This window comes from Hyaloscypha bicolor (genome assembly GCF_002865645.1).
Source record: "Hyaloscypha bicolor E unplaced genomic scaffold K444scaffold_39, whole genome shotgun sequence".
NCBI classification, from domain to species: domain Eukaryota; kingdom Fungi; phylum Ascomycota; class Leotiomycetes; order Helotiales; family Hyaloscyphaceae; genus Hyaloscypha; species Hyaloscypha bicolor.
The window spans coordinates 130,445-145,967 of record NW_020194541.1 but is presented as its reverse complement, the minus strand read 5'-3'; the positions used below and the strand labels follow the sequence as shown (position 1 = coordinate 145,967).

The following is a 15,523-nucleotide window of genomic DNA, read 5'->3' as shown; positions in this document are numbered from 1 at the left end:
CTCATGCGGTCAAATGCCTCGTAAGTTTGTAGCAGTTCGCTCTAAGCAGTTGATCAGAGGTGTATATATAAACAGCACGATTCGACATTATCGAAATGCAAGATATCTAGCAGAACAATCTTTTCCGCATTTCACTCTCAGATCTCGCCATGCACCCGATTTTTCTACGCCTCCCTATCATTTCATTCTGCATCTCAGGTGCGCTTGCGGACTTCTTAGGACCAAGTTACCCCGCACCGGTGGACTTGACCAGTCACCAAAGCCTTGTCGCCGCAGGTTGGAGAAACATCACCTCCACCCTCCAGAGATACATCGACCATGGCGACCAGGACATCTCTTCCGGGGCTATGGCCGATATCAAAAACCTCACATTTTCCCTTGGCATGTTCTCACTGAACAACCCTGCGGCCAGTGAGCTTCAATTCCACTACACGTCTCCCGAAACCGCAAATGCGCCCAACGGCACACATAAAGTCGACGAGAACAGTATCTACCGATTCGCAAGTCTCACTAAAGTCTTCACCGTACTTGCAGGCCTACTGAATTTCAACGACACCGAATGGGATCGCCCTCTTACTGACATATTTCCCACCCTTGCCGAGTTCGCCCCGAAGAACCAGGGGGAAGATGGCACTGTGTACGCCACTCAATGGAACAAAATCACACCTAGTGCCCTGGCCGCTCAAGTAGCTGGAGTTAGCCGCGATATTCTTCCTTTTGGCTCTGGGGACGTCGCACTTCAAATCCTTCCGGATATCTTCGTACCAGGGCTAGGCCTGCCACCCGTCAATGTGAGCGATCCGAAAGTAGTCACACCATGTGTACTTAATTTCTTAGAGAATGGGACTATTTGTACAGCAGTCCCATATCTTGAGAGTGCAGAGATACAAGCCCCAATCTTCGAGCCCTGGACAACCCCCAATTACGCAAACAACGGCTTCATCTTACTCGGTCGCGCGATATCAGCCACCACCGGCAAGACCATGGAGCAACTGTACCAAGAGACTATCTTCAATCCTCTTAACATGGGCTCTTCACACTCATCTACCCCTCCAGAATCCGAGTGGAACCACTGCGTGATCCCCGGCGACCCAAGCACAACCTTTGCATTTGACGCTGGCCTGCTAGTATCCACCGGCGGACTCTTGTCAACAATCAGCGATCTAGCAAAGTTCGGTATCGGTATCCTCAACTCAACACTCCTCCCTCCAGAACAGACACGGAAGTGGCTCAAGCCCGTTTCACACACAGCCCGCTTGCAATTCTCGGTTGGCAGGCCGTGGGAAATATTTCGATATACTCACCCATCCGGCCATGTCACTGACATCTACACTAAGCTCGGTGATTCTGGGGCATACAGCAGCTGGTTGGTGCTTCTACCGGACTACAATGCCGGGTTCAGCATTCTCGCAGCTAGCACGATGACAAATCGATTCGCGATTGTTGAAATCATTGTAGAGCTGGTTGTGGAATTAATACTCCCCGCTTTAGAGAAACAAGCTGGTATTGAAGCTGCGCGAAATTTCGCTGGGACTTACACTTCAGGAACTCCAGACCTCAACTCTTCCTTAACTTTGACTCACAACCAGACCCCGACCTCCCCACCTGGATTGCTGATTTCATCGTGGGTCAGCAATGGGACAGATATGATTACCCGGCTCTCTGAGGCACTTGGATCTCCCCCTTGGCGTCTCCTGCCCTCGATTTCGGACCTAAAGGCTGGAAGAGCTGCCTTTTTGCTCGCTTCGACCAGAGACGCACCGACTCCTCGAACGCCGGCTGGGCTGTTTGCGGGTTTCGAATCTCAGGATTGGCTTAATGCTGGTTCTCTCGCATATGGAAATATTGGAGTAGGATCTTTTGTCTTTGATATTGGGACAGACGGAAAGGCAACGGCGGTCAGTCCCTCCGCTTTTCGAATCACGTTGGAAAGAGCGACTTGAGAATTGCGGTGTTGGTGGTTTAGACTGGGTGGGTGACAATACTGAGAATATAGAATAGACTGGACAGCGCAGAATGGTCATGATAATAACTCTTCTCTAGTTTAGAGATTGTCTGAGAGGTGGGAAATCACGGCCGTGGTTTCCATCACGTGAGCTGGTGCGTGTCTCGCCGAGTACACTTGTAGAATGCTGAACAACGGCGACAAGTCAATTAACAGTAGTGGAGTTGATATGACCCGATGTTAGCAAAGGTGTGTTCACAACTAATTGGGGTGTATTTGATTCTCGGGAAACGGTTGAAATTTGAAAGTGTTGGTGAGATTCGCAAATTTTCTTTTCTTGCAGTCGGGCGTCAAGGAGGTCTGAACAGATGTGGGCTCAGTGTCGACCAGCATAGGCTTTACAATAAGGAAATAAATCACAACCAAGGCTGGAGCATCTCAAACCGCGAGGGTATGATGTTGTGTAGACCAAATAATCCAACTCCTTTTCGAAATTTACATTGACGGCAGGCTATAGACAGCTTCCCAAGTTCCAAATACACCTTACAAAAAAGCAACACTACCAAAATCAACACATCAATCGGTTCTGCTTAGGCACCACCCCTCTCCAGATCCTTCTTGTCCTGTTCATCATATCTCATAACAATATCCGTCCTCTTAGTGATACCATCACCAGTCTTCTGAATCGGCAAAATATTTTCCTCGCTCTCCGAGCCTGTCAACTTACTCGCCAATATTCCACTTCCGCTAACATCGGTGGTCGTTCTGTTGTTCGTACTCTTCAATGTACCATCGCGGCCTTCACCGTAAGGCATGTATCCCTTGGTTCCGCGACTCCGATTTGCACCGTATGTGTTCATCGGGTACGAGTCACCTTTGCTGGAAACTTGCTTCTTGACATGAAGAAGCAGTGGTCGGAGTGATGGAATTGAAGCTGCGATAATGACGACATAATTTTCGATGGTAAACCAGATAATGAAGGACACGGTGAAATCTTTAAAGACAGAGTTATTAGTTCGGCGGTCATGCCAAGCATGTCAGAGTGAAAAACTTACATGTGAAGTCTGAGACCTTTCCCAGGTTTCCGAGTTCTATCGTTTTCACGATGGAGGCTGCAAATGCACTTTGAATGGTTAGTGTGTAAACTTGGAGGAGTGGTAGGCTATAGCCTATTGGTACTCACAAAATACTCATTCCCATTAAAACACCAAGGATAACTTTCACCCGCCGAGTTATGTTCAGGTCCTTTAAGATGACTAGCGGGAGGAATGTCAATATGAGATCGTGGATGCAGTTTAAAGCTATATCTATCAGTAACCCGAGCAGCGAAGGGTTTGAGCCGCAGAAACCTACCACCAAGGAAGTAGCCGGAGTACACCTGCACCTTCCTGCTCCAGCATTTTCCGCCAACTGAGGGATCCCATAGAGCTGCAAAGTGTTCGCATTGAGCAAAGATGAGGACTAGCTGGATGATATTGACGATAGCTTGACTCCAGACAACAGACCACAGGATCCACCTTCGGAATTTGCTAGTTCCTACAAATTTCAAGAGATAGATAGCAAAGGAGATTCTCGCTAACGTTGGCGCAACAATGCCAGGAGTCTGTTCATACCGAATAGTTAGCGATCAATGTGTGGTCAGAAAATTGGTATAACAAACCTGAGCAATAAATTCAAATTTTATAGCGTTGACTGTCTCTTCGGGTGTTAGGTAATAGATGTGTCTTCCAATGCCCCAAGACACGGCGTGGGTTATGAGAGATGTGTTGAGCATGGCAATGATCTGCAGACGATGAGTTGGGTAGACTCGTAAAGGCCAAGAGGATTCGCACCAGAGACAATATCATGAGGTAGTCCTCAGCACCCATACGACCCACGACTTTAGCCTGTGTGTAAGTCCGGGCTATCACAACGATGACAGCAATGCTTGCTTCGACCCAACCTGCTATGACAGCACTTGGACCGATATTTATATCGGGTTGCATATCCGTCGACATCTTCAATTAATCTGCGGATCTTGGTGCAAGAGGGGCAAAGTTGTAGCTGATTCTGTAGAGAGACGAGCAGTTATGAGGTGAGAAAAAAGATTGGCAGTTCAACCAAAATGCCAAGAGAAAGAAATACTGGTTCAGTCTTGATATTTATGAAGGGAGTCCTTCAAAATAACTTATCTATCTTTCAAGTCCACGTTCTACACTGCGAAAACAGGCGGTCGTTTGAACAGATGCCGTCCGAAGGGGCTGCCATTGCACCTCAACAACACCCCATGACTGAATGCAGTGATTGAACATTCATTGAGTTTCATCCAGGGATCGCCACTGAGGATTCTCGACAGTTGAACGTTTCCCGGGAGGATTCCTCATGCAGCCAGCATTCTTGCATTCACACACCTTTCCTTTTTCAAACAGGGGTGAAAGAACTTAGAGGGTTCTAGGTCCTCTGTCCATAGTTTCGGGAATTAAGCGAGAAGGAATCAGCGGTGCCTCTGCTTCTGTCCCTGCTAAGGGAACACCTACAGTCTCCTTTGAGGGCAGGACTTGCCCTGTGACGGTTGGAGATGATTATTCGACTTACTTTGGATGTCCAGGAAATTGGATGGGCGCCTCTTGGGCTCTCAGTGGTCAGCATGGTCCCCAAAAAGCTTTGTCTCCCTGCCAGGTGGCGCATATCACCAACAGTCGCGTTTTGCTGATTGTCACTCCTGTATGATCTCTAGGAGTGATCAAATCGTGGCGGTACCCAATCCGTCCTCTGGAAGAAAGTAAGCAGCCACTGGTCGTCAAGAACAAGCAATTCAACACATATCTGAAATTAAAGCAATAGAAACACTTCCCGTTTAATGGAAAGGTAAAACGCCGAAACCAGGCACATTCGTTAAACGGAGACATTTAACGCTGGCATGTGATAGGTGAATCTTGATGGACGGGATTCTGCATGTTGCCAAAGTGGGGGGCGCAACTTGGCTGGTGCGGGCGCCGTTCCGCTCGAAACCAAAGGCTTGTCGTGAAGGCTGAAGCCATACCTGCAAGCTCAACACTAGCACAACGTTTTAAGAAGGATCTTCCGATTCTTCCCTTTATGGGGCCTATTTATTTTGTAGTGCAGTGAACAATTGATTTCCGAAGATCAGATGACGCAATAATAGGATCCGGGATAGAATAGAAAAGCTGGTCGACACTGCCTTCAGTGCTAAATTATACTCTAAGAATTGCAGATAAACGACATGCTTCGCTTACAGGACGTGGCTTGCTAGTGGTATCCTTGAAGAAGTCAGATCAATGGCACCCTCGTTTGCTGCAGGTGGCTTGGGAACTATCTCCCCACAGAGGCTTTTTTCCCGTGTCAGGTCGCTCCTTGGCAGGAGACGCCCCTGGCGGCATAGGACCAAAACGGGCCAGCCCGTTATTTGGACCCCGCGATTGGTTGCGGCACTTGGCTGATGGCTTCCGGGGACCAGGGCATTTTTTCAAGCAGGGGTGATCTACTTGAGGGCGTTCCGGCGGAAGTAGTTTTCCTTCCCCGTGGGCCAAAGAGCGTGGGGTAATTTCGTGTGACTGGTCCCTAATCGGAATCACCAACGCTGCAAGTGCTCACAGTCTGCACATGCTTGACTTACAGCATTCGATATTAGCCCCCGCCTATAAAATGCTCTGGGAGACAGGTTGGCCTCCAGATAAGGCTCATTGGCATTTTCTAGTCCTGAAAGATAGTTATTTCGAGGTTCCTATGGCTTTCAACTGCCCGCAAAAGCAAACAACCCCAGCCCGCAAAGTTGTCTCGCCAGTTTGAAGGCGTTCTCTTGGCCCTGGATGCAACGTGCCTGACTTCCTTCGGGAAGGGTTCTTGGGATTGGTTCACGGGTTGCAATGTTGATTGTCCCAGGGCAGTGATCGCGAAGGAGGAGAAACGGCGGACAACCAAGCCATCTCTTGGGGTCTTCGTTTCAAATCGCCTTTTCATGTCCATCAACAAGTCTATCAGAGACTTTAAGTGTTGAGATCCCACGTGGCATTCCCTCTGCACTTATTCCCCTTTCCTTACAACAATTTCAATTCAGCCATCGCCTTATCCCCAGCAAAAGAACAATGGCCGAAGATTTCTCGAAAGACGAGAAGGTTGAGGTATCTGCTGATGTTGAGAGTTCAATCCATCATAAAGCCGCCGAGACAACTTCGGATGGCACGTACATTGTCGACACTAAGCTGCAGGACGGAAATACGGACGCGAGTAGCTCTGAGGTTAAAGAGGTACGAACTACCAAGGACGGCAAGACAGCTCTCATTCCTCAACCTTCAGATGATCCTGCCGATCCGTTGAACTGGCCATGGGGCAAGAAGCACCAGGTCCTTGTTGCGCTTACCTTCAGTGCCTTGTTAACAGATTGGGGCATGACGTGGGGCACCACCCTTTTTGAGGCACAAGCAGAAACTTGGGGCATGTCAATTGTTGATATCTCCAACTCGCTCAGTGGTGGCATTTTCTTACAAGGTCCCGGAGGTGTCTTGGCTGTACCACTTGTTCAACGATACGGCCGGTTAGTTACAACCGTCTCTTCCTCGTGAGAGTACTAAAAACTGACGTATCCCCTCATCTAGATTGCCGGTTCTCTTTTGGTCCCAGGTTCTCTCCTGCATTGTTGTCATCGGAGCATCTCAAGCACCAACCTACGCTGGATTCACAGCATGTCGAACCCTCCAGGGCTTCTTCAACACTGCCCCTCAAGTCATCGGCCTCACCATAATCCATGACATGTTCTTCTTCCACGAGCGAACTCGTAAAATCAACTTCTGGGCATTCAGTTTCTTGGTTGGACCTTACCTGGGCCCTTTCATTGCTGGTTTCCTCATTCAAAAGATCAACTGGCGTCAAGATTTTGGAGTCTTGGCGGCATTCCATGCCTTTGCTGTCATACTGATTGTTCTTTTTGGCGATGAAACTCTTTACGATCGAGATCATCCAGAGAACAACGTGAAGGTCGACGGAATTGTGGGAAAGATTAAGCTCCTCACTGGAATTGTTGGTCTCCGCGCCACAGGTCGGCCAACTCTCAAGACCGTTTTCAAAGATCTCATTGCAATCTCATACCTTCCCTACCTGATTCTTCCTTGTAAGCAGCTCGATTTGCCAGTACGGAAACACGAAACTAATTGCAACAGGTTCTATCTTCCTTCTCGTTGTCTACCTGTGGGCAATTGGCATTACAACTTCAGTAACCCAATTCATCAAGCCACCTCCATATCTCTTTAGCGACACGGCCGCCGCACTCCTCTTCTTGGCCCCCATGATCGGCGTTCTTTGCGCAGAAGCCTGGGGCCATTTCTTCAACGATTGGCTCTGCAATAACTATATCAAGAAGCACAACGGCGTCTACAAACCAGAGAACAGACTTTTCGGTTGCTGGCCGGCTGTTGTTTTCTCTGTGTGTTCCCTTGTACTATACGGACAGACTCTGCAACACTCGCTTTCATGGGCAGGCATTGCTGTTGGGTGGGGAATGAACAGTTTTGCTATGCTTGCTGCCACGACGGCGATTTCTGCTTATGTGCTTGATTGTTTCCCTGGCCATGCTGCTTTGGCTTCTTCTTGGGTTAATTTTTGGCGAGTTGTCGGTACGTAATTCTTCTTCTCACATGCCTGCCCAGGAAATCTACTAACTGCTTTCTCAGGCGGTTTTGTGATCACTTATTTCAACATGAAGTGGGTTGTCCACAGTGGAGCAGCTATTGCTTTTGGTTGTCAAGGCGCTATTGTCTTCGCTGCTTTTGGCTCGATCATTGTGGTGCAGCTTTATGGCCACAAATGGAGAGTCATATATCCGGCTCCCGCTGCTGAGAACTGAGTGAGCCTGGAATATGACATGGGACCCATTTGCTAGGAGGAACTTCTAATCTTCAGAGTCATCCTGGGCCTCGAGTTGGGAGATCAGAACGGACGGATAACTCGAACACAGAAAGGGGAATGTTATGTCACTACCGAAAATTGACTTCTTGAAGCACCACTTTTGTTTTAATCTTAACTTTTAAACCTAACCCTTAATCACCGTTCCAAGTATTCAGTCTTTATTGAGCTTGTTCAAACCAACAATTGCCCGACAAACAAATACTTCTCCCCAGCATGCAATGTAACTCTATGTAGGAAGTCCGTTTCCGAAAAGCAGAATCTTTTGCGAGACTCTGAGACTCCCCAGTCAGTGGACGGCACAAAGAGACAGGGTATTGCATCCTGAATGTGACAACTGCAGCTGCAGGGGGCCAACCCCCCACAGCGTCTCAAGCTGCACGAGGCTGCATGAGGCTTCAGCTACCCTGACAGATAACCAGGAAACAAATCGCCTATCTTCTGGGGGAGATTCTCGTCACATTCTCGCTTAAAGGGATCATCTTCTAATCGTCCAAAAGAGGCAGATACCCTTGCTCCTCCAACCCTCTCGCGACATCCTGCCTTCGCGAGCAAACACCTGCCACGGTTTGGCCAAGTCGACTCAAGCCGGCCCTCAGAACTATCTCATCGCTGCAAATTGCACAAAATGGGTTCAATTGCCAATGGAGATCCTCTTCCCCCGAAGCCGATCAACCTCGCCGTAATCGGTGGTGGTCTCGCTGGACTCGCGCTCACCCTCGGTCTCCTCCCGCATTCCCAACATATCAAAACCACCATCTACGAGTCCGCACCCGCTTTCGCTGAGATCGGCGTCGGTGTTGCGTTCGGTCCCAATGCCGTACGGGCAATGGGCATGATCTCGCCCGCAATCCTTAAAGGTTTCAAGAAACACGTGACGGGAAACTCACCTGATTATCCGGCGTTGGAGGATGTGTGGGCGAGCTTCAGGTATGGGATGGACAGCAAGACTGAGACAGAGAGTGGCAAAGGAAAGAAGTATGGTGATTTGATTTGTCATCTTCGGGGAACGGAAAAGGGGCTGGGGGAGATGCTCGAGAGGGAGGGGATTAGTACGAGGAGTTGTATTCATCGGGCGCGGTTTCTAGATGAGCTTGTTCAATTGGTTCCTGAAGGTACGGCTCAATTTGGAAAGAGGTTGGTGGAGATTGAGGAATTGGAGGAGGGAGGGGTGAAATTGAGGTTTGCGGATGGAGAGACGGTGGTCGCGGATGGTGTGGTGGGATGCGATGGTATCAAGAGCATGACGAGAGAGATGGTCTTTGGAGAAGAGGGCAAGAAGGCAAGGCCGCAGTTCACAGGCGAGTATGCCTATCGGGCTCTTGTTCCTGAAGCCGTTGCGGTCGAGACACTAGGAGATGAGTTGGCGAAGAACTGCCAACTGTATATTGGATACAGAGGATACATCATGTCGTACCCGGTAGAGCATGGGAAATTCATCAACATTGCCGCGGTTATACAGAAGGACAATTTAGAATGGGACGACGACAATTGGATCATTGCGTCAACCAAGGAGGATATGGTGAACGACTTTGAGGGGTGGGGAAGTAATATCATTGAACTGATAAGCAGGTTTGAGACGAAAGACAAATGGGGTTTCTATGACTTGCTGCACGAACAGAAGTATTACCGAGGGAATGTGTGTCTTTTGGGTGACAGTGCTCATGCGAGTACGCCAAACTTGGGTGCTGGAGCGGGGATGGCATTCGAGGATGCGTATGTTTTGAGCAATCTGTTGGGAGCTGCGAGGGATGCCCAAGAGCTGGAGAAGGTATTCAAGTGCTTCAATGAAGTAAGACGCGAAAGGACGCAGGACGTCATCAAGGCCAGCAGGAAGGCAGGAAAGGTGAATTCATTTCTTGGTGAAGGAATTGGGGACGACTTTGACAAGCTCAGACCTGATATCGAAGCTCGGTATCGATGGGTTTGGGACTTTGACTTGGAAGCTACGCTGGTAGAAGCAAAGAAGATGTAGCTCCTACCTCGAGATAGCCGTGTTTGTGCAGGAATTTATCCGTTAGCTTCCGATCTGAAGTATATTCGGGAAATATTTTCAAAGTTTGAGCCTACCATCTGCCTTTGCATGAGAGACGAAGAAAATTGTGATTGGACTAACTCTGATTCCTTCATTAATTAAAGGGAACCTTTTCGGGACATGGATTCGACCTGATGATGAATTCAAAATAACATAATAGTATTCAGGGAAAACTGGAAACCAAAAAACTTTATCTTCCTGAAATTCAGTCAATTCTTGGAGTACAATCCAGGGTGTCTTAAGTTCTCGCATCGGAGATAAGACACCCGCTACAGCTTTGGTGCACGTGATCCCAATTCAACCTCACCGCCTGACCTGATCTTCCAGCTGCCTCGCTGCATCAAGCATCAACATGTCAACGATCTAGCACTACAGATACTTCTCTCCGCTTAGAACGCAATACGTACAATGTGAATGGCTCTGCCTTTCGGCCTCACCCCAGACTTGACTCACGGGGCAACCCCGCATGAAACATGTATCACCCAAGCTGCGGCGCTGGAAGGGTCTGCAGGGCCGCCAGCCGAGGCTTTGTCACTCTCTATTTCTACAGGTCAGCTTTCTGCAGAGTTTTGATCGTCCTTATTGCAGTATCGTTTTCCTCTCCGTCTTGCAGCTAACCTTGCGCAGACAACAAGGACTCCGAGTCACTGGAAAGCTTCTGGGCGCCCTCGATGCGAAGCTCTCCTGGCTATCAAGAGAAACCCCCAGATCATCCGAGATCGAGGAAAGGGCACAAAAAGTCCCGCGGAGGATGCTATAATTGCAAGCGCCGAAAGATAAAGGCAGGTTGAGGTCATTCTTCATAGTTTCTCCAAGGTCACGTGGCTTACCCCTTCAGTGTCAAGAAAACCAACCAGCCTGCCACAACTGCATGAGAATCAACGTGCCATGCGTATACCCACCTCGCCACTGCCTAAAGCCAATTCAACCGCTCTACACGCCTTCGCTGGAGACCACGAGCTTGCAGTCGACGCCAACTATCTTTAGCGCCTCTGATATGCGGTTGTTCCATCACTTTATTGTAAATGCATATCCGCATCTTCCTGTCGGGAACGACAGCGTTTGGGTGCGAGAAATAGCATCTTTCTCTCACACAGCAAGTTTCTCAACTCCTCCGACTGACCTAACATCCACTAACATACACCAAGTACGATTTCCTCATGCAAGCAATGCTCTCCCTCTCCGCCGCCAACCTAACAGTGACCTCTACCTCCCCGCTCTACTCCTCAGCTCTCAGCTACCGCGGTCTTGCCATCAGCGGTCTAAACACCGCCCTTTCTACCCCTCCAACATGTAAAGCACATGCCGACGCCATTCTAGCCACATGTTGGATTCTCGCAGCCGTGACGATGTATTTGGGTGAAAGCGTCGAGGAGTTCTTCACGATGATGAGGGGAATTAGCTTGGTTTCACGCCAGGGTTGGGCAAGTAGGTACGGGACTTCGTTTCTGAAACTGGAGGGTGGTAGTCAGACGGAGGTTACTGTATCGAGGTTTAGGGATGTGCCGCTGGTTCCTGGGCATCTTGTGGCCGAAGCAAGGGAGGCAATTAAGATGATGAGGGCGTTGGAGATGAAAGGCGTGGAGGAGGAGGTATTCAAGTTGCAGGCTGAGATCGTGCGGTTACTGTCTGTTTCGTCACTTGAAGGTTAGTTTCACCCTCTTTCTCCTTCTCTGCATGAAAGATCCCGGCTGAAATGATAAAAGCGTACCTCAAGTACAGACAGATTCACGCCGTCTTATCTGTCCTCCCTCATGCAGAATTCCAGGCTTTCATTGATCCTTCGAACACTCTCGCACAGATTCTCTTGGCTCATTACGTGGCACTGCTTGCTCTGATGGCACCGATCAAATCGCGGGAATGGGCAGGCAGGAGTATGGGGACTGTTAAGCGGAACACTGTTTTCAAGTTGGATTCTATTTGGAATAATGTTCCGGAGGATATGAGAGGATATCTTTACTGGCCTATGAAAGCCACAGGCTCTATCCCTGGCATTCCGCCTTATTTGAAGGTTATGTATCCGTAAAAGGAAGTCCTGCGTGCTTGGTGGAGTTTTAAGACCTACGCACATTCGAAAGAGGAGGAGTCAGTGGGGGGGAAAGAAGCTGATTGGATGGGAGTGGGAGAGCTGCCGGTGTGGTTTCTCGGCTGCTGGGATACTCGGATTCCTCGCATCCAGCTTGCATCTGCGGAAGCCAAACTCACCACTAATCATCACCTCTCCCCGTCGAACCCAGTTTCTTTTCTTCTCATACTCATTTCGTCTTCAGAAAGCAGTTCCCCAAGGACTCTCCTGTCACCCATAAGACGGCAAAACATTCTTCCGTCTTGTGAGTTCGCTCTTTTAGTACGAGATGGCGTCCTCCTCTCTCCAGAAAACAACTTTCAATGCCCTCGTTGTCATTCAGCAATTCTCTAATACAAAGCTTGACCAGCAACTGAAATTCTCCGCTCCGTCCCGGACTCGCTTATTCGAGCCAGTATGCATTTCATCTACAAAAGAGTCCTGATCATCGGCGCAACATCTGGCATAGGCATCGCTCTCGCAGAGAAAATAATCGCCAACGGTTCCCACGTAGTCGCCGTCGGCCGCAGAAAAGATCGTCTCGACTCCTTGGTCGAAAAATACGGATCGGAGAAGGTCTCAGCGCTGCAATTCGACATCACGAACCTGGGAGGGATCCCATCTTTCGTGAAAACGTCAGTCCTCCACTCTCCCCCTGCTGCCTGCCCTTAATCTTTCAAATACTCTGATAAAGTTTCTTCTAACTTGGAACAGCGTTCTCGCCTCCCATCCCGACCTCGACTCCGTCCTCCTCTCCTCCGGCATCCAACGCCCCCTCGATTTCTCTTCTCCAGAAAGCATCGATCTTGATCTCGTCTCAACAGAATCAACAACAAACTACATCTCCTATATCCATATCCTCAAATATCTCCTCCCATACTTCCTCTCCTCCTCATCTTCCGCTTCACCTAAATCCCTAATCTTCATCTCGAGCGCGCTGGGTCTAGTTCCCATACCGAAAGTGGCAGGATACTGTGCAAGTAAAGCAGCATTGCATCATTTGATATTGTGTATTAGGGAACAAGTGGGAGGGAAAGGGGTCAAGGTGGTAGAGATTGTGCCGCCGGCTGTGAGGACTGAGTTGCATGATTATGATGGGAATGAAGAGAAAGGTTTAGGTGGGAGAGGAAAGGGGGTAGGGATGGATTTGGAAGTTTTTACTGAGGAGGTATGGAAGGGCTTGGAGGAGGGGAAGGATGATATTGCTGTGGGTATGGCGGCGAAGGCGTATGAGGTTTTTGAGGAGAAGAGACAGGGGATGTTTAGGATGTTGATGGAGTTAATGAAGGGTAGTGGGGAAAAGTGAGGTGTGTCTGGTTTGGTGCATTCCTTCTGCTCGAGGGGGTTAAAGGGAGTCTCTTTACAAGATTCATCTTTCACTGAGAATGAAAACAATAATTTTTTGGTTTGAAAATGTTAGAAGTTCCCCATAAAAAGCACTGACGGCTGTCAATACGCGATACGAGAGAGATGATAGATATGACAAAACAAAATACTACATCGTAATGACCGCCACTCTAAGTTTCTCCATTCTGTGGCCGCTGAGGGAAGTGGGCGTTTGCCTACTTCCGATTTCAATTAGAAATTTAAGTGTTTGCAACTTTGCGATGTTATTCAAGAGCGTCATTTTCAACAAATATTTAACCCCTGCTGGACCAATACGTGATACGCGATTATTAGTCAGCATTGAAATTATCTCACCAGTCGTTTGCGACGCCTGAAAAATGTCCCGATCCGCCACGTATCACGTATTCTCAATGCGCCTCCTTGCGACGCGTCTGCACACCCACAGAGCGATCAAGGATCGATTATTTACGAGGCTTGCTTTGCCCCTTATCGCTTATACTGTCGAACACGTGACGAAGTAAACAGCTGGAGAGGTGCTTCAGCACAAGTCTGGAGGTGAGCAGTGCCCTGACTTCACGAAGACCACCCGCTGGGACGCTCCAGTGGAGTTGGCTCTCTCATTCACCTCACAGCTTTTGCTACAATCAATGTCCTCGAGTCTCAGGATGCTAAATTTCATTTCCAAGGGCTGGGCTACCAGACGTCATGCCGACGGCCGGAGTCCAGAAGACCAGACGGTCGCACACCAAATCCAGGGGAGGCTGTCAGGAATGTAAACGGCGAAAGTTAAAGGTAAAAGCGCCTTTCCTCATCTATGGACCCCCAATAACTGCTCCTCAATCTGCTCCTCCTGCATCAAGTGTTCAGAATTCCCGTTGGCCCAAACCCCTCTTTAAGAACCAGCCCATATCTCAAGCAATCCCTCCAGCCTCTCAGTATCCATATCCCAGTAGCTGTGCTTCTCCTTCTGCTATCTCCCTGAACTCGTACTAATCTGTACAGTGCGGAGAACAGAAGCCTGCCTGTTCAGGTTGCGTCAAAAGAGAGATTCAATGCGAATACGTCAATAGTGGGACATCTCACCCCTCAGCCAATGTCGATCTTCCTGCACCTACTTTGCCCCCCACTCGGGTCCCATCTTCATCAATCGGCTCCCCAACACCTTCGTCGATCCCCGTGAGAGAGCCTCCGTCAGCTGTTGACCCTAGACTTGGAGTCTCAACACCAGCAGACACCGAGAGGAGGGTTGGACATTTTGACATGGAAGACATGAATCTCTGGCATCACTTTATCAAAGTGACAGCCCCAACATTGACAACTCCCTGGAAAGAAGATCTCGTTCAACGAGCTCTTTCTTGCGACTATTTGGTGCACGGCATGTTGGCAAGTGGAGCTTTGCATCTGGGCTATCTCAGCTCGGATCCAAAGGAGAAAGATAAATACGCGTTCCTGGCGAGCCAGCACCATGACTTGGCCCTTGGCCCTTTTCAAAGAGCGATGGCCAATGTAAACGCTGGGAATGCGAACCAACTGTGGGTTTTCTCGACTCTGTTGATGACGTTCACGTACGCCTCCTACCGCTCCACCGAACACTTGTTCCCATTCTCCGAGGGTGCATCCAATGAAGTCTTGTCAAACTGGATGTTTTGTCTCCGTGGATGTGTGGGCTTCGTCCAAACGGCCCTGGAGCATCTAGAAGGTGGCCCTCTTGGCTTCATCATCTCCGAGGGAATGAAAGTCGAGACAGCAATAGCAGACGGTGCAGTGCCCGATCCAGAAGTCGACCAGAGCCTGTCCCTCTTGAGAACTGCCGTTTTCCAGATGCCTCTCATCAAAAGTACCACCACTGTTGAAGAAATGGAGGCATATGCTGATGCGATCGAGCGGCTGCGCAACATGTTTGCTGCATACTCGCGGGGCCTCACCTCGCAAATGACGCGAGCTACAGCAGCTCTCTGGGTTGGAAGGGTTTCGGACACCTTCATTCGACTGCTGAGTGAGAAGCGGCCCCCAGCTCTGATACTTACGGCTCATTATTGCCTCCTGCTCAAGTATTGTGAGAATGTCTGGTACATGGAACAGCGCTCTTACTATTTGTTCGAAGCCGTTAAGCAGAGTTTGGGAGAGCAATGGGCTCCTTATGTGGAATATCCACATCGCGTCCTTTATAGTAGGACCTAGGCCAGATCGCAGGGGTTTGCGACGGTGCGACGTGGGCGGGAATACGCGATAC

General features: G+C 49.2%; 7 protein-coding genes across 7 annotated transcripts; 6 read left to right on the top strand and 1 right to left on the bottom strand.

Annotated features, from left to right (window-relative positions):
- The first annotated feature begins 120 nt into the window (after nucleotides 1-120).
- On the top strand, nucleotides 121-2,427 carry K444DRAFT_609153 (beta-lactamase family protein). The gene has a single exon (XM_024879523.1). The coding sequence runs from the start codon at nucleotides 150-152 to the stop codon at nucleotides 1,941-1,943; it is 1,794 nt and encodes a 597-aa protein (XP_024741084.1). The 5' UTR covers nucleotides 121-149; the 3' UTR covers nucleotides 1,944-2,427.
- Nucleotides 2,428-2,841: 414 nt separating this feature from the next.
- Nucleotides 2,842-3,924, bottom strand: K444DRAFT_482016 (uncharacterized protein; the record flags this gene model as incomplete). Its single annotated transcript, XM_024873013.1, has 6 exons — nucleotides 2,842-2,939; nucleotides 3,001-3,068; nucleotides 3,129-3,246; nucleotides 3,299-3,548; nucleotides 3,606-3,728; nucleotides 3,778-3,924. Coding segments are annotated over 6 exons (804 nt in total), but the record flags the coding sequence as incomplete, so codon positions are not given.
- A 1,719-nt stretch (nucleotides 3,925-5,643) lies between these two features.
- Nucleotides 5,644-7,975, top strand: K444DRAFT_660548 (MFS general substrate transporter). The gene is made up of 4 exons (XM_024886476.1): nucleotides 5,644-6,479; nucleotides 6,541-7,052; nucleotides 7,102-7,554; nucleotides 7,612-7,975. The coding sequence occupies exons 1-4, from the start codon at nucleotides 6,031-6,033 to the stop codon at nucleotides 7,782-7,784; spliced, it is 1,587 nt and encodes a 528-aa protein (XP_024741082.1). The 5' UTR covers nucleotides 5,644-6,030; the 3' UTR covers nucleotides 7,785-7,975.
- Nucleotides 7,976-8,384: 409 nt separating this feature from the next.
- K444DRAFT_609152 (FAD/NAD(P)-binding domain-containing protein) lies at nucleotides 8,385-9,908 on the top strand. Its single transcript, XM_024879522.1, has one exon. It carries the CDS (start codon nucleotides 8,472-8,474, stop codon nucleotides 9,816-9,818), a length of 1,347 nt encoding a protein of 448 aa, XP_024741081.1. The 5' UTR covers nucleotides 8,385-8,471; the 3' UTR covers nucleotides 9,819-9,908.
- Nucleotides 9,909-10,232: 324 nt separating this feature from the next.
- K444DRAFT_306465 (uncharacterized protein) lies at nucleotides 10,233-12,088 on the top strand. Its single transcript, XM_024871773.1, has 5 exons — nucleotides 10,233-10,428; nucleotides 10,506-10,660; nucleotides 10,717-10,974; nucleotides 11,027-11,525; nucleotides 11,585-12,088. The coding sequence occupies exons 1-5, from the start codon at nucleotides 10,293-10,295 to the stop codon at nucleotides 11,902-11,904; spliced, it is 1,368 nt and encodes a 455-aa protein (XP_024741080.1). The 5' UTR covers nucleotides 10,233-10,292; the 3' UTR covers nucleotides 11,905-12,088.
- Nucleotides 12,089-12,360: 272 nt separating this feature from the next.
- On the top strand, nucleotides 12,361-13,249 carry K444DRAFT_521366 (NAD(P)-binding protein; the record flags this gene model as incomplete). Its single annotated transcript, XM_024874124.1, has 2 exons — nucleotides 12,361-12,578; nucleotides 12,658-13,249. The coding sequence occupies 2 exons, from the start codon at nucleotides 12,361-12,363 to the stop codon at nucleotides 13,247-13,249; spliced, it is 810 nt and encodes a 269-aa protein (XP_024741079.1).
- A 452-nt stretch (nucleotides 13,250-13,701) lies between these two features.
- K444DRAFT_555242 (uncharacterized protein) lies at nucleotides 13,702-15,456 on the top strand (the record flags this gene model as incomplete). The annotated part of the gene is made up of 3 exons (XM_024876694.1): nucleotides 13,702-13,845; nucleotides 13,977-14,082; nucleotides 14,293-15,456. Coding segments are annotated over exons 2-3 (1,251 nt in total), but the record flags the coding sequence as incomplete, so codon positions are not given.
- Nucleotides 15,457-15,523: the final 67 nt, after the last annotated feature.

What these genes read in the sequence shown, in the direction of transcription:
- K444DRAFT_609153 (XM_024879523.1), top strand. Translation starts at nt 150, where the DNA reads ATGCACCCGATTTTTCTACGCCTCCCTATCATTTCATTCTGCATCTCA.
- K444DRAFT_660548 (XM_024886476.1), top strand. Translation starts at nt 6,031, where the DNA reads ATGGCCGAAGATTTCTCGAAAGACGAGAAGGTTGAGGTATCTGCTGAT. An exon ending in CTTGTTCAACGATACGGCCG is followed by an intron (nt 6,480 to 6,540) that starts GTTAGTTACAAC and finishes CCCCTCATCTAG; the next exon opens with ATTGCCGGTTCTCTTTTGGT. An exon ending in TAATTTTTGGCGAGTTGTCG is followed by an intron (nt 7,555 to 7,611) that starts GTACGTAATTCT and finishes CTGCTTTCTCAG; the next exon opens with GCGGTTTTGTGATCACTTAT.
- K444DRAFT_609152 (XM_024879522.1), top strand. Translation starts at nt 8,472, where the DNA reads ATGGGTTCAATTGCCAATGGAGATCCTCTTCCCCCGAAGCCGATCAAC.
- K444DRAFT_306465 (XM_024871773.1), top strand. Translation starts at nt 10,293, where the DNA reads ATGGCTCTGCCTTTCGGCCTCACCCCAGACTTGACTCACGGGGCAACC. An exon ending in GTCACTCTCTATTTCTACAG is followed by an intron (nt 10,429 to 10,505) that starts GTCAGCTTTCTG and finishes AACCTTGCGCAG; the next exon opens with ACAACAAGGACTCCGAGTCA. An exon ending in GCAAGCGCCGAAAGATAAAG is followed by an intron (nt 10,661 to 10,716) that starts GCAGGTTGAGGT and finishes TTACCCCTTCAG; the next exon opens with TGTCAAGAAAACCAACCAGC.